The sequence below is a fragment of the Pelophylax lessonae genome (genome assembly GCF_965119305.1).
Source record: "Pelophylax lessonae genome assembly, chromosome: 2".
NCBI lineage: Eukaryota > Metazoa > Chordata > Amphibia > Anura > Ranidae > Pelophylax > Pelophylax lessonae.
Genome location: NC_138769.1, coordinates 406,868,796 through 406,895,622, shown reverse-complemented (window position 1 = coordinate 406,895,622; position 26,827 = coordinate 406,868,796). Strand labels below are relative to the sequence as shown.

The 26,827-nt window shown below is 39.0% G+C and overlaps 1 protein-coding gene across 1 annotated transcript in view; it reads left to right on the top strand.

The window, feature by feature from the left end:
• Positions 1–26,827, top strand: part of LOC309548132 (uncharacterized protein) — a 707,228-nt gene that overhangs the window by 171,212 nt on the left and 509,189 nt on the right. Inside the window, exons 43-44 of the mRNA XM_082248097.1 lie at positions 16,937–17,111; positions 21,252–21,370. Of these exons, the coding sequence (XP_082104223.1) occupies positions 16,937–17,111; positions 21,252–21,370 (294 nt within the window). The remainder of the gene's footprint in view (positions 1–16,936; positions 17,112–21,251; positions 21,371–26,827) is intronic.

Here is a 26,827-nt window from a genome sequence, read left to right as displayed (position 1 = left end):
CCACTTTGACAAAACCTGTGGGATGCTGCCACATGATCATATCCCCACTGGCTCAATCATTTGCAGCTTGGGCCATATGGCTATATTGGGTCAATAATGTCATGGGCAACCCCACCCATTTCTGTATGTGTGCCAGCAGGTGAAGAATGGCCCAGCTACAGCTTATGGGCCGATGGGGATGCTATCATGTGACAGCTTCTCATGGGTTCTGCTGAACTGGTTTGGATTGAACCCAACTCACCAGCTCGTCCATACTACAGACATATTTGTTTAATTTTGGATAAATCAAGAAAGTGTTTGAACCTCCGTTTTATTTCTAAAAAAATGGGTGCCTATGGCTTCTACGGAGCTCCTATGCTCATTCAACAAGTAATAAACTGACCAAAGACAACCTGACCTCAAAAGTTAGTATGAAAGTTTAGGGCATTACCAAAAGTAAAAAACTTTGGTACAAAAATATTTGAAATATATGTCTGAAATTACAAATAGGACTAGGACTACTGAGGTGAATGATTTTTAAAAACATTAAAGAAAAAATCCTATAGCCGCATCAGTCCCAACCACTCAAGACATGAACTATACTAGAATCCTTCTAAATGCATGTTCAGTATACAAGGCTAAACAGAACATATGTCCACTGAGCAAAGTCAGACCAACTAAATCACAGCCGGAGCTGTTTTGCTGGTATAGAACACAAATAGATAGAGAAAATCATTATTGCAAAGCAGACATATAACGAATGTAAAAAAAAAAATGGAACCAAGCAAATCATGTTACATTCTACAGTCATTGCTTTGTATCCATTACTAATGGTTATATACATTCTTGATAGGACTTGATATACATTCATAGTGATTAATAGCATGGGCAAAGCATGATTGTAAAGCAGGCATATGCAATGCAGCCAGCACACAAATAAATATTGATATTCTCCTACAGTTAAGTCATGTATCATGCAGAACATGTTGTTAGTTAACGTTCTCCAAAGTTCTGTTAAACTTAGTACATAATTGTTCTTATTAATAGAACATGTAAAACAAAATTAGGATGCAAACAATAGAAATAGCTTGGTGCTTTTTTTCACTCTTATTATGTGCATAAGCCAGAGTTCACACAACATGTAACATGCAAACCAAGCTTATAGTCGTGACTGGTGCCAAAACTCAGTGGATGGAATTTCTATAGATAACATTCAACTTAATATCAAAAGTCCCATTTTTTAGATTCTATAAACCAGACAGACACCTAATATGCCATAAAGGTTGCATAATGATTCATTTTTAATAATAATAGTCATGTGTTAATGAACGTATTATAGCTGTTATGAAAAGTGCCCCAGACTATGAGTAGGGAAGTTCATAAATTAATATTTATAGATGAAGACGCCACATGCTTGGTATCAATGATGGCAATGTGCAAATCATAGGGAATCATAACTTGAGTATAATGTAAAGTCCATATGATGTGGATTCAAAATGCACTTTTTTAAGTTATATACTTTATCCATTGCTGAAGGTAGAGCATTGAAAAAAATCCATGTTAGGGCTATATATAGAGAGTCTGTAGGAGAGGTAGCAATTTACGAAAATCATACTATGCTGTCTGCTGTTAGAGGGCAGGAAATGAATGTGGGCAACAAACCCTGCTATCATTGCAAAGTGTTTAATCCCTGTATATGGTGACTTTCTTAAGTGGAAGCTGTGTCTTTACCATACTAAGGTGGTCCTTAATACAGGCTGTCCCCAGGTTACAAACAGGATAGGGATTGTAGGTTTGTTCTTAAGTCAAATTTGTTTGTAAGTCGGAACAGGTACATTTTTAAGTATAGCCCTAGCCAAAATAATAATTTTTAAGTTTTTTGGATAGCATAGGGAAGGGTTAACACCCCTGTACCATCTGTTTTGCTGTCTCTACCCCTGTTCAGAAGATTTCACCTCACTTTCTGTCCCTATGACAACTGGATTTTGAAAAATTTGGGTTGTTCTGGAAACAAGGATTAGTAATAAAGCTTCAGTGGAGCCACCTTTTTCCCAGGAGAACTCTTACAGGAGTGAATTTCCCTTCCTATGGGGGTGAATTTCCCTTCCTAGGGCTTGATTTCTCCTCACTTCCTGTTGTCTGCCTCCATTTGTAAGTAGGAGTCGTTTGTAATTCGGATGTTTGTAGCCCGGGGACTGCCTGTACCTTATCAAAATAGTGTCAAGTATGTGACATTATGGCTCATGGCAAGCTCCTCACGTCATGACTCATGCTGCAAAAAAATTCATGCTATCACAAAGAAGGATGTATATCTCCCCCTCTGTGCTGCAAATGGAAAATAAGAGGAAACCAGGACTTAACCCATGGACAGCTCTTTCTGTTTCCCAGTGTAGATGTACTTATACATGGAGCAGGACCTATATTTATAGGTGCATTTTGTCTGGCAAGATGTTGTACATCTTTCTTAGTAGTGACTATGTACCAAGGAATCACCTATAGTTTTTGCTCATTGATAAGTTATTAAAGCCCAGGGTGGCATACATTTATAAATCAATGTATCCCCCAGAAGCCAGTGGCAGTGCTGATTGAAGATTATATTTGGAGACTTCACTGTAACACTGATAATAAAATGATGTGCTGGATGTGCTGGAACTGGAAAGAGTCCAGAGAAGGGCAACAAAAATAATTAGGGGAATGGAGGACATCAGCTATGAGGAAAGGCTACAAGCACTGAACTTCTCTCTGGAGAAGAGACGATTGAGGGGGGATATGATATCAATGTACAAATACTGTACTGGTGACCCTAGCATAAGGAACAAACTATTCAGTGAAAGGAGATACAATAAGACACGTGGCCACTCACTAAAACTAGAGGAAAGGCGGTTTAACCTTAAAGTGCGTAAGGGGTTCTCCACTGTAAGAGCGGTAAGGATGTGGAATTCTCTTCCACAAGCAGTCGTATCAGCAGGGAGCATTGATAGTTTCAAAAAACTATTAGATGGGCACCTTAAAGACCACAACATACAGGGGTATACAATGTACGTTAACAGCAAACACAAACACACACATCATAGGTTGAACTGGATGGACGGATGTCTTTTTTCAACCTCACTAACTATGTAACTATGTAAATAGGTATACTCCCTTGTTGAGAAGTGCTTTTAATATTATGAGATTGTCAACATTTTCGTCAATGTCTCATTATTTAGTTTTCTGTTGGGATATTCTTAGGGTTTTATCATTATAGCCTCTTACTTTAAATGCTAGCTGAAGTTTTTTTTGCCTCATCCTCATAAACCTTGTCATTTCAGCAACTCTAGAGACACATTAGTACTGACCAATGGGGCACCTCAAATCTGCCAAATCTTCGAATTTGGCAGATAAAAACAATAGAAATGCAGAAAGGTATTGCCTGTTGTTGGTTTGTGGTAAAAAGATGTTTTAATTGATCCATAGGGTTGTTTAGTTAGACTTATACTAAGGAAAGTCAGAATATTTGGATCCAAAAACCAGAGTTGGAGTTCAATATTTTGGCAAATAGTCTAATAGCCTCCAATAGCCGCGTTGATCTCATGCAGGTTCTTTTTGCTGTCTGTGCCCCTGTTGAGGAGCTTAATTTTCTCTATTTAACCTAATGCTAATTTTTACAGGGACTGAAAAACAGAAATAAATCTAAAATGTTTAATGGGATGGCAAGCATCTATATTATAGATTTAATAAATAACTTACACCAGACAGCTTTCTTGGATAATAACTTGGCCACGGCCTTTATTTATTGGTTTATAAATTAATTAACTCATTAATCCATCAATCAATAATTTTTCACTTTTACCATTAGCATAACTTTGCAATACATAACACAACTACCCAGCTTTCACGCTCGGGTTATCACTTAACCATATAAAGACACCTCCATATTTTTGTCCCCCTTTCGAAAAAAGGTGACCCTACCACATAAATTTATAAGGCCGTGACTTAATAATATTTGGGCGGGCGGGCGGGAAGCTCCGCTCCGGCTGATCTTCTGAGGCGACTGACTCCACGCCCTCGCTCCCACTCCTATATATAGCCTGCCTCGGTTCCAGAAACTTCGGTCACCTGACCTTCCGCAGGCAGCTATTTTTAGCCAATCAGAATCCTCCAACCTCCGTATCTCCCGCCTAAACGCTCTATACAGGGGGGAGCTAGAAACTGCCTATCTGCAGCCCTCCCATGAGGAAAAAGTAGGAAAATGGGGTCCCTTGAAACCCCTTTCCCTTTTTCCATTCATGGGATGGCAAGCATCTATATTATAGATTTAATAAATAACTTACACCAGACAGCTTTCTTGGATAATAACTTGGCCACGGCCTTTATTTATTGGTTTATAAATTAATTAACTCATTAATCCATCAATCAATAATTTTTCACTTTTACCATTAGCATAACTTTGCAATACATAACACAACTACCCAGCTTTGACGCTCGGGTTATCACTTAACCATATAAAGACACCTCCACTAAGTCAGGAGGTACTAACCTCCTGACTACCCCACCAGCCCGCGGCCAATTCTATAGCTGTCTGTAAGCCTAAATTCATTATATCCAAACCTATATCCGAAAGATGTATCCCATCTTTCCAATACAGGCCCGGAATACCCCCTTCCAAGTCCATATGCCTAAAGGATATGCCATAACCTATACTCATGAATTTCTCTATTCTATGATTGATTTTTCTCCTCATCTTCTCAAACACCTTTCCTACGTTATCTTGCAACCAAATAAGTCGAGGGATGATCTCAGAAAATACTACAACCGTACCAGGTGAAAAGGCCTTCCATTGTTTGATAACAAAACATATTTTAAAGAATAGCCTCACTGTTTTTATTCTCCCGATGTCATTACCTCCTAGGTGGATTAACAGTATGTCCGGTAATGGCCAACCATAACTCAGTCTACCTAGCTCGGTCATCAGATTGTCCCAGATCATCCCTCCCTTACCACACCAATATAATTCAAATAAACTTGGGTCCAGATCCAGATTGGTTCCATAAATTCTTTCTGCAGCTCTTTTGTGGGCCCAGCGGACATAAGAGTGCCCAACAATCCAAACTATTAACTTCTTACCTGGAATTAGAATGCACATAGTTAGATCTGACATATCTCTGATAGACATTTGACTTCTACCTGCCAATTTTCTTAATGTTATCACCTCCCATTCCTAAGTTTGCCGCAGCCGTGGCTGCCCCAATTCTGAATGAGTGGCAAGATAAGCCTTTATTGCACAGCCCTAAGACAGCTAAAATTTTTCAGAAGATCCTTTGAAACTGAAACCCAGTCAGAGGAGACGAATCTCTATGAATAAAGAGCCGTGACCCCTTCCCAGGCCTCACCTCCAAGTATGTCTTCAATGTTTTTATCGGGCATATGGATTCCACTGTACACTTTCCTAGTAATATCCATGTCCCCTTACCTGACTGGTCTGTCTTAGACTTGCGCAAAATTCATTTTAATTTATCCTTTTCAAAAACTACATCCTCAAATAACAAACCACCCTCATCTTTTTTCGATCTAGGAACCAATTCTGATATTCGAAAGGCTGCAAAAAAAAACAAAAAACAGAAAATGCTGCTCTCAACAATTTAACTTCATATTCTGAAAAACATACTCTATCAGCATATTTACAAATATTTATTAGGTTATTCAGAGAGATTGGGCCTTGATAATTTATCCTAGTTTGTTTCTTTTTGTATCCTTTTAAAGCTTGCTGTACCGAAAAGAAGGATAATATAGACTCAAAACCCTTCAGTTTCATAAAATACGATACTCCATATAAGGTTTTGTTAACATGTGACCAAGACCATTTCTTTTGAAGTAAAGATTCGAGGAAACACAATACCAATCTCTCTGAAATTGCCATCCGTCCATTATTGGTCTCATGTAAGAATGATAACCACAGTGACCAGGAGCTACAATAGCTTTTCGATGTTGAGTACGCCAGGGAGTTACGAATATTCTCTTGGACTAAACTAAGTCCCATAGATGCCCGGGACATTTCATACCCACTTTGTTGGCCTCCGGCACCAGTTCGAAGAATTTGCTCATCTGTAAACGTGAGAGAGCGTCAGCAATAACATTTAGTTTACCTGGAATATAGCGAGCTTTTAACCAAATGTTATACAACAGGCACCTGGAAACTAAATATCGAATCATTGAAATAACTGGTTGTGATCTAGAATTTAAACAATTTATTGCGAATAATACTCCCTTATTATCCGTACTCAATAGGATTCTCCTGTTCTGAAACTTCCGTCCCCAAATCTCTACTGCCACTATGACTGGAAATATTTCCAACAATACAATGTTTTGTAACAGACCTTTTACTTTCCATTTTTCCGGCCATCTCTCTGCACACCACTCATTTCTCCAAATGGCCGAGAACCCGATAGAACCTGCTGCATCCGTGAACAAACAGAATTGTGAGTCTGTAATGAATTCTTCTTGGATCACTGTTCTACCATTAAATGTTTGCAAAACAAGTGTCCATATCAGCATATCCTCACGAATATCCTGAGTCAGCCTAATATGCGAAAATGGACTTTTCAATCCTGCCATTTTAAGATACATACGCCTTGAGTATATTCTCCCAACTGGCAGGATTCTAGTAGCAAAGGCCAGATTACCCAAAAGCTTTTGCAGTTCTTTCAGCAAAACCTTTTTCTTCCTAATCAATATTAAGATGAGATTGTAAATTTTATCCAACTTGTTCTTAGGTAATCTAAATTCCATGCTATTTGAATCTATCAAAATTCCCAAAAATTCTAATTTTTGAGAAGGAGGTACAGTTTTTTCTTCAGCTAGTGGGATGTTGAACTGGGCACAAATATCTCTGAACGAGTTTAATAGCTGTAAACAGCCACTAGAATTTTTTGGGCCCAGAAATAAAAAATCGTCCACATAATGCATTGTATATTTGGAACCTGATTTTTCTTTCAAAACCCATTCCAGAAAGGTGGCGAATGTTTCAAAATATGCACACGATAATGAGCACCCCATAGGTAGAAACATGTCAAAATAAAATGTATCTTTAAACATGAAACCTAGTGAGTTGAAACAACTCAGGAGAATGGGTAACAACCTAAATGCTGACAAAATATCAGCTTTGCTCATCAGTGCTCCCTTGCCCAGTTCCCTCAACAAAACTATCGCCTGTTCAAATGAAGCATATTCCACCGAACAATCGTTCGGGTCTATCTGGTCATTAAGGGAACTGCCCAAGGGAAAAGATAAGTGATGGATTAGCCTAAATTTATTCAGCTCTTTCTTCGGCAGGATACCCAAAGGAGAAATTCTAAAGTTATTAAATGGTGGATTACAGAATGGGCCTGCAACCCTACCCGCTGCAATTTCTTTATTTATTTTGTCTTCTACTATATGCGGTAATTCCTCAATTGACTTTAAATTTCTCACCTTTATACAACCTTTTCCTTCAAAGATAGGTAGTCTAAAACCCTCTGCAAAACCCTCATAAAGTATGTTGGCCCTCTGTTGATCTGGGTATTTGCACAGCCATGTTTGCATTTCTTGCAGGTTCACCAGGAGTTTGCCCCTTAAGAAATGGCTCTTTTTCTGAATGAGTATTGGCTGCCATCTTTTTAAAACATTTAGACACGCTATGCGCTCCAGCGCAAAAAGCACACTCGTGTCTAAAATGGCAATTATGTAGCCACTTACAATTAGAATCATTAAATGCAAAGCATATACCTTTCTTATAACTTGTGACCTGATTTGCTCCCATACTCACTGGTCTGGCAATTTGTGGTCTCTGTGGGTTTAATAGGTTAAGCCACAGACCCACATCTTTACAACCCCACTGTAGCTCTTTATGCACAGACAACTTTTGCCGGAAAGATTCATTGTATGAAAACCAACCAACACCTCCAAAATTCTTGTATGCCTCAAGAATGATTTCCACATGATGGAAAAGGCCCACTGCTTTACTAGGCTGTTTTTCACACAATACACCTGCAAATATGCAGAAAGCCTGCAGCCAGTTACTAAAAGTTTTAGCAACCGGTCTTCGCCTATCCTCATCATTTTTCTCCGGCTTTAGGAATTCCTTGCTAGATGGAAGTAGGGATAAGATATCCACGAATTCCCCATTCCAAATCTTTTCCTTAATACCTGCACCCAGGTGAAAGCCCAGAGGAGAAGGTGAACAGGGCATACTTTCCTTCAACACAATTTCAGGTACTTTCTCTCTGAAACCTGTTGATCTCTCTGGCACCAATTTCCCCTCCTCAGGGTTTTGCCACACTGAAGATACATTCCCAGGTTGTACTTTACTGTGTAGACTATTTAAGGAATTGACTATAAGATTTAAGGACTGGTTCAAGTTTTCAAATATAGCCACATTTAACTCACCCGGCCCGGCAGTACCCGGTTCTTCCAAAACCTGCATTTCTTCTGCCGGCCAATACAAAGGGCTGTCTTCTCTATCGCTCCTCCGGCAGCTGCCACTGAGGCCAGCAGTGGACCTCCCTCCGACAGCTCCGGCCTCTGTTACTTCATGTTGCCACGACGCTGCACCCGCCTCTTCTTCTCTCGCTGCTTCTTGACTTCCCCGCCTTCTTCCAGCCTTCCGTTCTTCCACCGGTGGGCTGTATTGTCTTCTTGGCGTCCTTCTTCTCTTCAGCCGCTCTTCGGTAGTTGCGGCACTCTCTTGTTGTTCCAGTCCCGGTCCTGTAGCGTTCCGGTCCGTCATGTTTTCTCCTGCAGTCACCTCCTTTTTGCCCCGCTGTCCTCCGCTCGGCCTGCCTCTCTTCCCGCCTCTTCTTCAGTCACCGCTGGCTTCTCCCTCCGCTGTCCTCTTCTTTCCTTCAGGCAAGTCTCTTCTTTGCGGCCATCCTTCTTCCGTCTCTTCTTCTGCCTTCAGCTCCAAGCAGCGCCGCAGCCACTTCTCTCCTCCCTCAGCTTCAGCCTTCTCCAGCAGCTGGCGAAGTAATGTCTTCATCCTGAAGCTTCGCTCCGGCTGATCTTCTGAGGCGACTGACTCCACGCCCTCGCTCCCACTCCTATATATAGCCTGCCTCGGTTCCAGAAACTTCGGTCACCTGACCTTCCGCAGGCAGCTATTTTTAGCCAATCAGAATCCTCCAACCTCTGTATCTCCCGCCGAAACGCTCTATACAGGGGGGAGCTAGAAACTGCCTATCTGCAGCCCTCCCATGAGGAAAAAGTAGGAAAATGGGGTCCCTTGAAACCCCTTTCCCTTTTTCCATTCATTGTCACTGCAACAAGAAAAGACGTAATCTAATTGGGATACCTGTTACAGTGATAGCAATCCAAGTGAGAATTTTTTTTCCTCTAACTGCCCTCTTCCTAAATCTTCCCAAACAGACACAGTCAGAGAAAAAAAACAAATTTGATTTAATAATAATAAAATAAAAATATTTAAAAAAACAAAAAAGTTTTGGCCTTAAAGTTACTTTAACTAAAATGATTAGGCCATACATTTTGCCTAAAATGTATGCACAAAGGGGTTGATTTACTAACAGTGGAGAGTGCAAAATTTGATGCAGCTCTGAATTGCTTCTAGGCCTAATTGGAACAAGCTGAAGTTAGAAGCTGATTGGCTACCCTGCACAGCTGCGCCAAAGTGTTTACTCTCCAGTTTTAGTAAATCAACCCCAGTGTCTAGCAAGTGCAATTATAGACAACAAGCACAAAGAGGAGGGGAGTTGGCCCATGCATATCAACCATGCTGTTATAGGAGATTATTTGTTCACACTCTTCTCAAAAATGTAATTGTTAGAGAGGGAATCTTTGAAGGCAGTGTCCATTACCTATGTCATACTCCTATTCATGTTTGATATTTTAATGTATTAATAAGTCCTAAGACAAAATGTTTACAATTTTGTGATTCTGTCAGGTTTTTACAGCTGTCTACGGAATGTTTGTGAAGACTGAGCATTTTTAACTGTTTGTGAAGACTCAGCATCCCAGCTAGCAAGCAATTGAGCTGCATGTGTGAAAATGACTTGCTAAGTTATTGCTAGACCTGCCAGGCTTCCCAAGTGGCAGCAAGTCCACATTGCATGACTACAGATCAACTTTATTTGCAAACATTCTGCAAGTCTGCTTCAAGTTCTGGCTCAGTTATGTTGTGCAATAGTCATCCAACCACAGGGGTCACTGTGGCTGAATTTTTATGCTGTAGACTTGAAGAGCTCTTGTTGTAGACTCACCACTGCAACTTTGCTCTTGCTAGAGACTTGCCATGCAAATTTGCTACAATCTGGAATAGTGTCAACTAGAACTTGTGCTTCAAGTGCTCTGCAAGGGTACAACTTGCCTGTGAAAATTTACAGCAAGTTAACAAGACTTACAATTCAAAACTGCCACAAATTTGTGGCAAGTTGTCCTTGCTATCTGGGATGTATGGTTACAGTGGAGCAGGCACAGTGGTCACTTTGATTACAGTCATTCGAGGCCTAGTTAGGTCCTCACTGTACAAGTAAATATACTTTTTTTTGAGTGGGGGTGTTCATTTCTGCTTGGTCTGAATTTTTTTCAGAGGGTTAAATATATACTTGAATACTCAAAGAACCCATACAGAAATGCCTCTTTCTAATGGAATTCATTTACTGCCTCAATTGACACATTTGACAGAAAGGGTCCTTTCACAAGGGCTGTCAGTTTTTCAGGTAGACCTGATCAGATGTTCCATGCACCCCTATGGAGCGGCAGATGTCAGTGGTGACATGTCTGCTGACACCCCCTGCTATCCGATCCTGTCCGTGAAATCCAGACATATGGAAACCGTATTTTCCATCCACCTTGAGGATCGGATCGGATCGGATAGGATCGGATGAAAATGGACAGCCTCTCCCATAAAGGAGAGCGGGGCTCTGATAGGTCCATCTCAGCACAGTGAGCAGAGACAGACCTGTCAACTGCCTGATCAGTGGGGATTGGCGGATCGATCCCCCGCTTAGCAAAAGTGAGTCTGTCGAGCGGAAAGCCCGTGTGAAAGGACCCAAAGGTGTATGTCTACAGCATTACTTTAAAAGTAAATAATCCTTTTCCACTGTGTCTCTTTTTAAATGCAGGACATTCAAATAATAATATAAAAGCGCCCCAAGAATATTTCTTTTGTCACATAAATAGCTTGCAAGAGAAGTAACTTGAAACACAGTGTCGCCTTTAGCGGTAAATTTTCTGTAACAGTCCTGACCGTTGTTAACATGAAGAATTACATTATTCTGCTCAGGATGTGTTTCCAGCAAAAGCTGTGTCCATGGGCTAATTTGTGAAACCTCCTGCTACAGTGATTTAATGTTAAAGGGAATCCTATCCATTAGAGTAATACAATTTCAATTAGCCGTTACACTTCCACAAATAAGTCTTGTGGACATGTTGGCAGCTGAGGGGCAGGAGTGCAGATGAAATCTTTTTATAATAAAATAACGTTTTAGATTGAACACAGGGCCTGTGGCATGCTAATTGTGTACAGCACATATCTGATTATCCTGAACACACACAAGGAAAGCAGATGGTAATTTACAAATGACTGTGATGGTCACTAAGATTAATCGAGCAGAGGTGGAATTTTTAATTGCATTTGCACCAGGAAACATTATAAGCAGATATTTTTCAAGCTGTGTGCAGAATATAGTAATAGAAAATGGAACTGCATTCCTCTTCAGTAAATGCTGGCAAATGTAATAGGGCTATATACTGGAAAAAGGCTATAAAAATAAATTGTAATACAGTTTATTAAAATGTACAAGGCATATTAATTCAATATCAATGAACATTTTGCTTTTAGTTTGCTCAGTTTTATTTTTACTGTTTATATTTAGTAATCTGTCCTTTAAAAACAGATTAATGCATCACAAACAAGCTATATGAAGGATGGAAAGGAAGTTTGTAAGTTTGTGAATGATCATTGTAGCTAGACATTGCTCCATTTAATAAGCTATAATGCACTGCTATTTGCCAATATGTTAACATTTATCATATATTAGTTAATTGACCTAAAGGGGTTGATTTACTAAAGGCAAATAGGCTGTTCATTTTGCAAGGGAATTTTTCATTAACTTACTAAATGTGGTAAATATTCACTTTGCAAAGCATATCCAATCACTTGTGAAGAAAAAAAAAAAAAAATATATATATATATATATATATATTTATTTATATACGGTGTATATATACAGTATATATATATATATATATATATTTGCTTGCACATAATTGGATGATGGAAATCAGCAGAGCTTTATCTCATTCAGTTAGCTAAGGGAAAATAACTTTACAAAGTGAAAATTCTCTTGCAAAGTGAACAGCCATTTTGTCTGTTGTAAATCAACCCTTAAACATTAACAGCTTCAAGGTTTGTATTGCAATATTCTAAGCTGCCTATTTGTTGTATTTTTTTTCTCAGCAGACTATATGTAAACTACAGTGGGGGAAAATAATTATTTGATCCCCTGCAGATTTTGTAAGTTTGCCCACTTGCAAAAAAATTAAGGGTCTATAATTTTTTTTATCATAGGTGTATTTTAAATGATAAAAGCAAACTAAAAATCCAGAAAAAAAAACACATAAAACAAATGCTGTAAATTAAGTTGCAGTTCATTGAGTAAAAGAAGTATTTGATTCCCAGGCAAAACATAACTTAATACTTGGTGGAGAAACCCTTGTTAGTAAGCACAGAGGTAAGACGTTTCTTGTAGTTAATTACCAGATTTGCACACATCTCAGGAGGGATTTTGGTCCACTCTTCTTTACAGATTTTCTCTAAACCTTTAGCAGAGAAACATCCCTAAAGCATAATGTTTCCACCCCTGTGCTTGACTGTAGGGATGGTGTTACTTGGGTTATAGTCAGCATTTTTCTTCCTCCAAACACGGCAAGTCTCCCTCCTCAAGAAGGGACATGTACAGTCATACCAATGAACTTCTAAATGATTCAGAGAAGGATTGGGAGAAGGTGCTTTGGTCAGATGAGACCAAAATTGAACTCTTTGGCATTTCCTTGACTTGCCGTGTATAGGGGAAGAAAAATGTTGACTATGACCCTAAAAACACCATCCCTACAGTCAAGCACAGAGGTGGAAACATGATGTTTTGGGGCTGTTTCTCTGCTAAAGGTTTAGAGAAGACCTATAAAGAAGAGTGGACCAAAACCCTCCTGAGTTGTGTGCACATCTGGTAATTAACTACAAGAAACCTCTGTTGTGGAATTTTTCTCAGGTACAAAATACCTGTTACCTGTTAGTCAGTGATACCAAATCAGACAATATATAGCTATATATATATAATGAGATCAGACAAGACTCAAGATGGCTGAATCATAGTGACCTGATTTATTACAGCATTGCTGGAGTTTAAATATACTCCAAAATGGGTTTGTCATTACAATCTGACGTACAAGAAATGGGTTGTCATTAACATCTTTTATCCAATCAAAGTTAACAACTAATTATAGTAAGCATTATGTCAATCTAGATCGTGATTCTCTGTCATAAGCGAAATTTCTTGGTGACGCTCAATAAAAGTTCCAAAGGGGCTTTTTAGAAGATATTATTGGCTTTGTGGTCAGCTGTCCAGACAGAGTTGATATTCTGAGAGGTAGGGAATTTCCACTGTTTCGGTCATCTGATATATTCTTAGCCTTTGCAAGCTCAGTGACACATGTAAAGAAATCAAAGTAAAATGAGATTAACTCAAAAGACATTTTGTTTAAGATAACCATTCTAAATACCAGTCAAGGCATCCTGCATATCCAGCAAGGTATCTTGTAAAGGCCAATAAGGTATCCAGAAAATGCGAGATAGGTATGCCACGACATCTCTTACCTCTGTGCTTGCAAACAAGGGTTTCTCCACGAAGTATTAAGTTATCTTTTGCTTGGGGATCAAATACTTATTTTACTCAATGAACTGCAACTTAATTTATAGCCTTTGCAGCATTGAGGGGCCAATAGACAGGGCCATGTATTGTAAAATCTTGGATGAGAACCTTCTTCCCTCTGCCAGAACACTGAAGATGAGTTGCGGCTGGGTCTTTCAGCATGACAATGACCCAAAACATACTGCCAAGGCAACAAAGGAGTGGCTCAAGAAGAAGCACATTAAGGTCACAGAGTGGCCTAGTCAGTCTCTAGACCTTAATCCTATAGAAAATGTATAGAGGGAGCTGAAACTTAGAGTTGCCAAAAGACAGCCAAGTCACCTTAAGGATTTAGATCTGTAAAGAGGAGTGGACCAAAATTCCTCCTGAGATGTGTGCAAACCTGGTCACCAACTACAAGAAACATCTTACCTCTGTGCTTGCCAACAAGGGTTTCTCCGCCAAGTACTAAGTCATGTTTTGCTTGGGGATCAAATACTTATTTTAGTCACTGATTTGCAACTCAATTTATAGCATTTGTTTCATGTGTTTTTTTTCTGGATTTTTGGTTCATATTCTGTCTCTATCATTTAACCACTTCTGAACCGGAAGGATTTGCCCCCTTAATGACCAGGCCATTTTTTGCGAGTCGGCACTGCGTTACTTTACCTGACAACTGCGCGGTCGTGCCATGCTGTACCCAAATAAAATTGATGTCCTTTTTTTCTCCACAAACATAGCTTTCTTTTGGTGGTATTTGATCATTTCTTTAATTTAAAAATCTAATGTTTTCATAATTTTTGGCCAATTTGTATTTTGTCACATATTTTTGGTAAAAAAATCCCAAAAAGTGTATTTGATTGGTTTGCGCAAAAGTTATTACTAGTAATGGTGGCGATCTGCGATTTTTAGAGGGATTACGACATTGCAGCAGACAGATCACACCCCTAACTGACACTTTTGGGGGGACCAGTGACCTTACTACAGTAATAGGTGCTAAAATATGCACTGTTACTGTAATAATGACACTGGCAGGGAAGGGGCTAACACCAGGGGCGATCAAAGGGTTAAATGTGTACCTAGGGGGTGATTCTAACTGTGCGGGCCATACTTGGTGGATAGAAAACAGGGCTCCTGTGTTCCGAAATAACAGGAACACAGGAGCCCTGTTTCAATCAGGTGACAGATGAGCGGTGTGCCGTGTTTACAATGGCCCACCACCTTCTGTCAGTCCCTGTAGTGATCGCCAGCCGCCAGACCTGTTGGTTAGCTGCAGGGCTAGAGATTGGGTGCACGATCGCGCCACTGGCGACGCGCAAACACACTAATGACCCGTTCCCGCGAGCCGACATACCCATACGGCGGTTTGCACAGGAGAGCCAGCCTGCCGCAGTATATCTGCGGCAGCTGGTCTTTAAGTGGTAAAATACACCTATGATAAACATTTTAGACTCACCATTTCTTTTTAAGTGGGCAAACTTACAAAATTTGCATGGGATCAAATAATTATTTTTCCCCACTGTATATGGCCAAATATCTTTGGACATTTGACCATCACACCTATGTGAAATTATTGGAATCCTATTTCAAAACCATCTTTTCCTCTTCTGGGAAAGCTTTCCACACAATTTGGAGTGTATCTGTGGAAATTGGCATCAATTCAGCTTACGAATGTCATTTCAATTCATCCTAAAGATGTTCAGTAAGGTTGAAGTCAGGGCTGTGTGAAAGCCACTCCAGTTCCTTCACACCAGTATCATCAAAGTATGTCTTTATGGACTTGACTTTGTGCATGGGGGCACAGTCATTCGTATAGGAGAAAGGGCATTTACAAACTATTGCCACAAGATTGGAAGCAATTGTCTAAAATGTATCTGCATGCTCTAGCATTAACAATTCCCTTCATTGGAATCACCTGAACCCAACAATTTGGTGGGATGTCTACATACCTTTGGCCATAGTGCATCAGTTAAGGTTCAGGTTCACATGTATAGGCCAAGAGCTATTCGTTTGATTGATAAACATAGAGTACAATGGGCAAAAAAGGCAAAGGACACAGTTCCGTCAAGAATAAACCTAGGTACTGGTATTCAAGAAATTGAATCTGAGTTGCCATAGTTGTTTAATTTGCCAAAGTTGGCATTCATAAAGTTTGCATTCATGAAATGATGGCTTTAAGATTTTTGTCAGATCTTTCTGATATTCATCTTATTTGTAGTTTGGTACTGGGTTCTTAGATTGGAATCCCAACTAGGACACTACCTGCTTGGAGTTTGAATGTTATCCCTGTGCTTCAATTAGTTTCTTCTGGTTACTCCAGTTTCTTCCCACACTCCAGGACATGCTGGTAGGTTTATTGTCTCCTGTCTAAATTGGCTTTAGTATGTGTACATGTGAAACTTGGACCTTAGATTTTAAGCTCCTTGAGGGCAGGGACTGATGTCAATATACAATATGTAAGGCACAGCATAAACTGGTGTAGCTATATAAATACCTGTGATAAACAATATATAGTGGAAGTCTAATGTACATCTAACTGTCCTCTACATCTCTTAGCAGTCCAAATTACGCTGAATTCATCATTCGTTAAAGTAAGGTAGATAGTTAAATATTTAATTTTAGATATTTTTCTAAGACTATGTGACTGATTTACTAAAGGATTTGAGAATGTTCCTGTAATAAACTGTGTAAATATTCACTTCAATTATCCAATAATGCGCAGATGAAAAAGTAAACAGGGACTTTTTAACATAATTGGATAATTGAAGGGAATCTTCATATATTTTACAGCGCTAACATTTTCAAATGTTTTAGTAAAGCAGCCTCTATGTTTACTTAGATGTGCAAAGTACAGTATGTTACTTACTTCTCTGTATTATTACCATTATAATGCACTCAAACTAAAAGGTTGAAATTTGCACTAATTATATTCTGTGTGCATAAATTTATCTGTGTGTTTTTACCATCAGTGGTATCCACTGAAATGTGGTATAATAAAATGATAAGATATTAGTTTGTAAGGCACCAGCCTAATTAATTTGTATTGTTTTGTGACTATATTTATCCTTTTAATTCCTCAGGAGCTTGGGTCTGCCTGAATGGATTAGAACAATTATCTCAACCCAGCCTTTCTTTGATAACTCAGATGCTTACACAGATACAGTCAGCTAAGCATCTTGGGAAAGAAACAGTCACTTTACAATTGGAAGAAGTCCCTTTAAACACAGCAGGCTTATGCATTGCAATCATTAAGAGGTAAAAACGCTTAATTTCGCCTTTTAGATAGGCTAATTGTTGTGATTGCATTCACTTGATTCCCAGACTTCAGAAAAGTAGACATTCAGCAATCATTAGACTGTTACTATATGATAATTCTGCTATTTGCAAATTCTTTTTAAAATTTTACAGTACTCATGATTCTTTTATGCATGGAAATATTCAGGGACAAAAATGTAATTTACTGAGCTTTTTTTTAGGTGGGGCATTCTATGTCTAATTCCTTTCTTCTTCAATGTGCCTGATCTTAAAATACACCTGTGTTCTGGCTTTTTAGATACTATAAGGCCCCTTTTACACAGGCAGACCGTTCAGATCCCCCTGTCAGTTTTTTTGGCAGATCTGAACGGTCCCCCCATGCATCCCTATGGGGCATCGGATGTCAGCGGAGACATGTCCGCTGACATCCGATCCGATCCGTCAAATCTGGATGGATGGAAACCCTATTTTCCATCCATCAGCGCATCGGATGGGATCGGATGAGAACGGACCGACGGTCCGTTCCCATCCGATTCCCCCATAGAGATGTATGGGGCTCTTACAGCTGTGTCTCCGCACACAGCGCGGAGAACAGCTGTCATTCTCCTGCTCAACTGGGGATTGGCGGAGTCCGCCGATGGAGCGGAGTGTCTGAAAGAGCCCTTAGGGTCCTTTCACACGCCACGGTCCGTTTTTTTTTCCCGCTCAGGGACTTTTTTTTTTTTTAAACAGACACGGATGACACTTTTGTAGGGTCCATTCCCTATATCCGTTTTTCATCCATCTGTTTGCAGATGAAAAATGTACATAATGTATGTCTATGGGATTGCGGACGTTAGCGGATGACACCGCTGACATCAGTTTTTGCGTCCGTTCCGTTATTTAAACGGAAGAAAAATAGGGTTCTCTTCCGTCTCAAAAAACGGAACTGAACGGAATGTACGCAAAACGGATGTCAGCGGATAGTCATCTGCTAACATCCGCAATCCCATAGACATACATTATGTCCGTTTTTCATCCGCAAACGGATGGGAGGAAAAACGGACATAAGGAGACCGCCCGTGGTAAAGGACCCTAAACCAGGGATTCCCAAACTACTGCCCTGCAGCTGTTGCAGAACTACACATTCTATGAGGCATTGTAAAACTCTGACATTCACATACATGACTAGGCATGATGGGAATTGTAGTTCCTGAACAACTGCAGGGCCGTAGTTTGGGAATCCCTGCTCTAAACCATTTGAGCCTTGGGTCTTATCTCCTCAAACCCCTTGAGTCATTGTTGGGGGTGTTTTGGGTAGCACATTATACCATTAAGGTTTTGTAATTTACTCTAACCTACATTACATTGTTTATTTTCAGGACTGACAGGATTTTAATTTGGTAGCAAATCTGGATATGTATAATTTTATTTCCTTGCTATTTAAAAAAATGAATTTTCCTTTAACTGTTATACACTCATATATTTTCTGCAAAGATAGTCAGTGATTCCAGCACTGAAACCAATATAGGGCCTGAGAAACCAGGCTGTAATTTTAAAAGCTCTGGGAAGAACAACTAATATCCCTATGCCATTTTAAGCTGTTAACAAGCAGTAAAAAAAGCTTTTGAACAAGCTCTCCCTCTATACCTTTAAATACTGTTTAGTAAAAAAATCCTCAAAGATTACATTGTCATGATTGAATCAAATTGACCATATTTAATGTTTTGAAGAAATTAGTCCTGATGACAAATGTATGTACTGACATTGAATCAAGGGAGGGAAATCCCCCTTTCATAGCAGAAAGGGGACTGACTACATTTTTTATTTAACTGTGACTGCCAACAAGCATATACAGTGGGGATCGAAAGTTTGGGCACCCCGGGTAAAAATGTGTATTAATGTGCATAAAGAAGCTAAGGAAAGAGGGAAAAATCTCCAAAAGGCATCAAATTACAGATTAGACATTCTTATATAATATGCCAACAAAAGTTAGATTTTATTTCCATCATTTACACTTTCAAAATAACAGAAAACAAAAAAATGGCGTCTGTAAAAGTTTGGGCACCCTGCAGTGTTAATATCTTGTACTGCCCCCTTTGGCAAGTATCACAGCTTGTAAATGCTTTTTGTAGCCAGCCAAGAGTCTTTCAATTCTTGTTTGAGGTATCTTTGCCCATTCTTCCTTACAAAAGTCTTCTAGTTCTTTGAGATTTCTGGGCTGTCTGTCACGCGCTGCTCTTTTAAGGTCTATCCATAGATTTTCAATTATGTTGAGGTCAGGAGATTGTGAAGGCCATGGCAAAACCTTCAGTTTACGCCTCTTGATGTAATCCCCCGTGGATTTCGAGGTGTGTTTAGGATCATTATCCATTTGTAGAAGCCATCCTTTCTTTAACTTCAGCTTTTTCACAGATGGCATCAAGTTACCATCCAAAATTTGCTGAAATTTTATTGAATCCATTTTTCCTTCTACTCGTGAGATGTTCCCTGTGCCACTGGCTGCAATACAACCCCAAAGCATGATTGATCCACCCCCATGCTTAACAGTTGGACAGAGGTTCTTTTCATTAAATTCTGTGCCCCTTCTTCTCCAAACGTACCTTTGCTCATTCCGGCCAAAAAGTTCAATTTTAACCTCATCGGTCTACAGAACTTGTTTCCAAAATGCATCAGGCTTGTCTATATGTTCATTTGCAAAGTTCAAACGCCAATTTTTGTGGTGAGGATGTAGAAGAGGTTTTCTTCTGATGACTCTTCCATGAAGACCATATTTGTACAAGTATCTCTTTATAGTGGAATAGTGTACCACAACGCCAGTGTCTGGCAGATCTTTCTGGAGGGATCGTGCAGTCAAACGTGGGTTTTAAATTGTTTTTCTCAAGAACCTGCAAGCTGTTCTGTCTGATATTTTTCTTGGTCTTCCAGATCTTGCTTTAACTTCCACTGTTCCTGATGACCATTTCTTAATTACGTCCCGAACAGAGGATAATGACATCTGAAAACGCTTTGCTATCTTCTTATAGCCTTCTCCAGCTTTGTGAGCGTTTTCAGTTTCAGTTTTCTAGACAACTGCTTAGAAGATCCCATGGTGCTGATTGTTGGGGCAAGGTCAGATGAGTCTGGGCATTTAAAACCTTTGAGATTGACATCACCTGGTCTTCCCAGACGATGATTGAGAACAATCCATGACACTGGCAGGTCTCAGCCTTGCAAAGGGGGCAGTGCATGCTATAAATTCTGCAGGGTGCCCAAACTTTTGCAGACGCCATTTTTTTGTTTTCTGTAATTTTGAAAGTGTCAATGATGGAAATAAAATCTAACTTTTGTTGACATATTATAAGAATGTCTAATCTGTAATTTGATGCCTTTTGGAGATTTTTCCATCTTTCCTTGGCTTCTTTATGCACATTAATACAAATTTTTACCTGGGGTGCCCAAACTTTCGATCCCCACTGTAGATAGTGTTGGGTTTTCATATTAGAAAGCTCAGCATGTTGTGCCAAGTGTCAGGGATGCACCATGTAAGAAATATTTTTGTGAAATAAAGATTTTTTGTTAAATGTAAAATTATATATTATTACTTTATAAAGTTTATACTTTTTTAAGTTATACAAACCCAATCCAACCTATATAATTCCTATTAAATTAAAAGTGAAACATTTTTTACTTATTAACAGATGCACCTACACTTAAAGTGAAACTCTGGCCAGAACTCTTTCTTTGTTTTGGATAGAGTGGTATAGGTTAGAACCTATGTTTATTTATCGCTGTCTGTGTCTCCACTGGGAAATTGTTTTTTTCATTTCCTGCACCATATTCAAAATTGTCAATGGGACAGGAAAAGAGGAGTTCTCCCCAATGGAGACAAGAAAAAGCAATAAAGCCAAGAGAGGTTCTAGTCTACCACCAATACTGTGTTTGTGTGTTACATTCACTTTCTTGGTATTTTTTTTTTTTTTTTTTAATTTGTCAACTTTTGGCTGGCTTTAATAATCTTTCTTACTGTTACAAATGAACAAACATAATTCAGTTGGCTTCTGGGACCATAGAGTTTGAGTTTGGGATTTCCCCTATTCACGTGGATTTGAATTATGATATTACTATACGCTGTAATTTCATATGTTTGGACTTTATCTTATCTAGTATTTTTTCTTTAAGGTCACCGATTGAGCCAGAAACATATAAGCTTCCTGACAGCCTCCTGAACTGTTTTCGCATAGTTGGAGTTGACAGATGTCCCATCAGCTACATTCTTGAAGCACAGTTGATTGTTAGAGGTATTTGGTGCCTGACTATTAGAAATAAAACAGGGTAAACATTTAAATTCTGCAGTGATGGATATGGAGATTGCCATTTCTGAGCTATGATTCTCAAAAAATAGTCATCTCTCTTGCTGATGCATTGTTATGCAGATTGGAATATGTAACTTCAATCTGACTTTACTTACCTGCATGCTTGTTCCAGGTCACTTACTCAGAAATGACCTAAACCAGAGACAGCTAGGCAACTAGCATTTCAGAAGGAACATGTAATATTTGACTTCCCTGTACAGTAACATAGAGAAGTCTTCACTTTGTGCAAGAGTAAGAATCAATAGGCATGGCTTTACAGTTTTCCTGATAATTTCCTTTGCCCTTTACTCAGCAGTAGAAAACTTATAAGTAAGCTTTAATTTTCACAAACTAGAGATTCTTTTTTAATTTTGAGGTCTACCTATAGCCAAAACTTTTTTTATTTTGGATAGAGTAGAGAAGAGGTAAAACCCCTGCTATTATTTTATCTGTCTTTGTACTATTGAGGGCATTTCCCTTAATTTCCTGTCCAAAAGACACAACTGGACATTAAAGGAAATTTACCAAAGTGAGGGGAGTTTTCCTCTAAGGCCCTGTTTACATCTCTCCATTTCCATTGTCGTGCATTTTTGCTTGCATTTTTTAAGTGCTCATTTTCCGCATTTTAGTGCATTTTACATGAGTTTTTATGGATTGTGCTTTTTTTTTTTTTTTTTTTATTGTTAACCAGTGTGGATGCATTTTCATGTACTTCCATAGACGTCAATGGGCCAGAAAGCACAGATAAATGCATGTAAAATGGGGCATTCCTAATTTTTTATAACTAAATATGAATAACAAATGCTTTTTCACTCGCTGTAAAATGCACATAAAAATTCACAGGTGTGAACCAGGCCTTGAACAGTTTTCCCTGGAAGTCACCATCGGATGATTTCTCCCCACCTCATGTTTTGGGGGCAACTCTAAATTTTTGGAATTCTCACTTTTATTCTTGTTGACTATGGTCACTATGGTCACTATGGCAAATTGATTGGGTGAATATCTCTAAAGGGGGATACAGACAGAAATAAAAAATTTAACAGAGGGTCCAACCCTTCCCTTCTCTATCCAAAACTAAAAAAATGCTTTGTCTAGAGGTACACTCAAATATTTATCTATGTGTGCGTGCTCTACATTTTATTTTTAAGTTAGTGGTGAAAAGGGTGTGAACCAATCAAAATGTACTAAACTGAATTATGTCAGTAACAGTACCTGTAGCTAAAATAAATCTGACTTCCTGATATTTGCTGTGAAAAAGATAAGATGACTACCACCATTTAAAAAATATTTAAGAGGATGTCATAAAAAATTATTTTGTTTGGTTGCAATTTATAAAATGCCACAGGACAGGAGAGGGTTAAAATGATTTAGTATGCTCAGTAAGTTTAATAAGTGACAGAATGCACCTTCAAAGACAAGCTGATCTTTTATAAAAGTACATTTCTAGCTATATTTTCATATGCCATATAACCGCCATGTGGTTATTTATTCTATTTTGTCTTGTATCCAATAGAGTATAAATATTTTCAGTTTATTGACTCCAAGCCATGGGAACATTTTTTATCTGAGTCCAATGAAATTTCCATTTCGCAGCATTTTTATGAAGTCAGCAAATAAACTTTATGTATTTAATATTATGATGAACATGTACTGTACATCAGAAAGGACATTTGAGATGTTTTTAATTGCACTTCATGCTTGCACTTGTACGAGACAAATAAAAAAAAGAAGTTTGGCATTCAGGGATAGCAAATAGGCTTCTAGCCACCAGAGCAGATGGATGGCAGCGTAGGAAGCCAAGAGAATGTGTAAATGTGTCTCTAATGTGTTTATTGGAGAGGGCATTCCAAGCCAGGGGATGGAGAACCAACAGTGTCCAAGCTGCTGTTTGCATTGCACTGACAGCAATGTCAACCACAGTGTATACATCCCATAAATAATTTATCAGTTTATGATAAGATTAATGCTATTTTACAAAGCAGCATGTACAATCAACTGTTAAAGTGTAACTCCAGCCAGAACTTTGATTTTAGATTTGGATAGAATAGGGAAGAGTTACAACATTTGGCTGTTTTATATTGTTGTCTAGTCTCCATTGGACAGATTCTCCTTCACTTTCTGTTGACCAATGTCCAATGTCTAACAGGAAATGAAAGAAAATCTTTCAGAGAAAGTCTATGAAAAACCACTGTAAAAGCCTGATGCAGGTTCTGCCCATATCCATGATACAAAAATGCGCTCCATTACTGCTATCCAGCAAAAATTGCAACTGTGAGAAAATTCACTCAATGTACGTCCATGTGGTCTGTACATGTATTTTGTATCCAGATTCAGCAGGGTTTTCACAGGGCTTCCTGTTGGGACTGCAGCTCCTAGTCATCTGACCCTGTGCAACCTTTTCTGAAAACTATAAAGGGCAATTCTAAGAATAAGGGAAATGTTTACAGCCTAGGAAAGTAATGATGTGGGCAACCATAGGAGGGCAGCCAGCTGTAGGAGATAAACACCATGCTGACGTTTGCGACTTCACAATAGAGTACGTGCCCATTGTGAGTTGAATACAAATACTGTACAAACATAACTGTTTAACTAAAGTTTATCTATGACACTGTAAAGGTCTGTAGAATTGGCCGTGTTGTTATTGGTATAATATTAACATAAGATAACAGAGCTAGATTTTATATAGGCCTAGATGCGATTGCATAATGAAAATATAGTGGAAAGAAAAGCGGGCTTTATTGCCCAGCCGAGAGCATGCTCACTGACCAAGCTGTCACTGACCACTTTTGGTCAAGGTTACTGATTGGGAGCCATCAGAACAGGTTCCTGAGCATGTGAACACCAAGGGAGGCAATACCAGCAGTAACATGATACACAAGCAACAACCCCTCCCCCCCCCACATTAAAGAACCTAAACAATTAAAACAAACTAAAGTAAACAAACTAAAGTAAATATAAGCAACTGTAGGTATGTCTGCTGTACATTGAACACACTGGGATCGATTTACTAAAACTGGTGCACTTAGAATCTGGTGCTGCTGTGAATTGTAGCCAATCAGCTTCTATCTCCAGCTTGTTCAATTATGCTTTGGCAATAAAACACAGAAGCTGATTGGTTCCTATGCAGATTTGCACCAGATTTCAAACTCTTTAATTTCAGTAAAGAACCCCCATTGTGTGATTCATGTAACAGTGCGGGCTGGCTCTTTTTTTAATTTAAGTTTTCTCTTTTTGGTACATTGGATCCTTTCACTTTTTGGGTTCACATGGTTTTTGATGGGGAGCAGATTTGATTAACCCAAGTTTACCTCCTTTATTTTGAATTTATATACACAGAGGTCTTTTAAATAGCAACAGGTGTAGGATCAGACATTTTAGACATTTAGTATTTTTTGAAGGCTTATTTATGACTCCCATTAAACATCCTAACTGCATGTGTGCATTGCAATTTTAATGTGTTTTAGCACTTTCACCTCTGAAGTCAAAACCCAAGTATGTGGGCATTATGGGTAATAAGTGCTATTTGAGATTCAATTTATACCTCTGTTGATATGGTCACTTTTGATTTTTATGTGAGATTTATTCTCATACTGTTTTGTCGTTTTGGGGAATGCTTTTTGATTTTCACCTCTCCCTAAAAGTAAATCGCAACACTCAGATACTATGTCATTTAATAAAGTCCTATTATAGCTAGGCCTCTCCCTCTGGCTTTGATGTGTGAAAATGCCCATCTCCATTTTTGCAGATTGGTTTATTTGCCGCCATGAGGGATATATTTCTTTTTCAGATTTGAATGCCACAGTTTAGTACATTTTGTTGCAGTTTCAGGTTTCAGTTAATTGATATTTCAGAGATTCCGTAAATTAACGTCTCTTTCTTGTTTGAATCCATTCTTCTCTCAGTAGCATGCTGTTGGGGCCAGGAGATAGGAAAGCAGCCCCATTCATGATCACCATTCGTGTTAATCTTTTTCTGATACTGGATGAAAACAGATAGCTTTGGACAGGTTAAAAAATGTCTACATGCCCTGGGCTGTTAACCTAGCATTCTTTTCCATCTCTTTAAGCATTGCACACTGCACTATTCTGATCCCTGTAAGATGCCCACTCTTAGGAAGCAGAACAAATGTGCTATATTTAATCCATTTGTAGACAATCTTCTTTACTATCAACTGATGTGCACTCAATGCTTTTGTAACTTTTTCCAGATTTGTGCGTTTGTTCAGTTCTTATTCTAAGTACCTACTGTTCACAGAGATCTTTGTGATGAGCATAGATTCAATCAGAACCTATTTTTAGTCATAGACACCTTCAAACCTCCACTCTAATCTCATATCATTGTCAGGAATACCTAGGTCTAATTGTCCTATTTTTTAGATGCCTTTTTTTACTAAAGATCCACACGGTTATTTTCAAATTCCAAAAATCTTGATTATTCAAACAATTTGTTCAAGAAAGATATGTTATATGCAGAGTTTGCTATCTATTATATTATGTGAAAATGAGACTGCATTTTTTGGAGTCATATATAGTATTTGTATTTAAATCTTGCATTAGAGTTCAGTGATGCAAATGTGAGTGTACTTTCTTTTACAAATACTTGTATTTGACACATTAGTATCAGGTAAAATGACAGGTAAATTAAAAAAAAAATCTGTAAGACCACATGTCCCCCTCAAAATGCCAGTAACTATGTATTTAATTTTACAATGAGGATAGTAAAACTAAAATGTAACTACAGTTAGATAAAAAGGCATACTGAGTAAATGTACGCTACAAAAACTCCAGATCTTCTTGACCCTTGGGTTTATGCTGCCCCCTACAGGAGTAGGACACTAGGTGGAAAAAAAGTTTGACTATGCCTACAGGGCAGTCCCAGGGGGTATACTCCCACTTCCTGCTATAGGTCTTCAGTTTTTTTTTCTGCCTAGTCCTGAGTAAGGACCTAGTTCCTTGCTGGGATCTCTGGTCCTAGCATTTTTTCCTTTTTAAACAGAATTTTTTCTTCTTTTATTATTTTCTGTTCCTGTGAGAACTACAATCAATTTGGTTCCTGTGAGAATTGCAATCAACTGCCAGACTGGGCGACAGCCTGGATATCCTAGATCCTAATGGTTTTCCCAGTCTGGCCAGCAAGAGCGACCCAACCTTAGCTCCGCGCTAGGTTGGCTGCGACATAGCTCCACTGGATGGGGCTGGCCGGCGAGGTAAACACCTCGCGAGGACGCATAGCCCTGGCCACGACCTGTGTTGCAGCATGCCTCTGGCCCGCAGCACCCCCATTCCAAGATGGTGTGGTGGTCTGCCTGGAGCAGTACCTGCCCGGTCCCAAGGTGTGGTAAGTAGTGTCCCCCCTCCCTTCTGGTGATTTTTCAAGGGGGTCGTGGGCCCCTCCCTGGGTTGG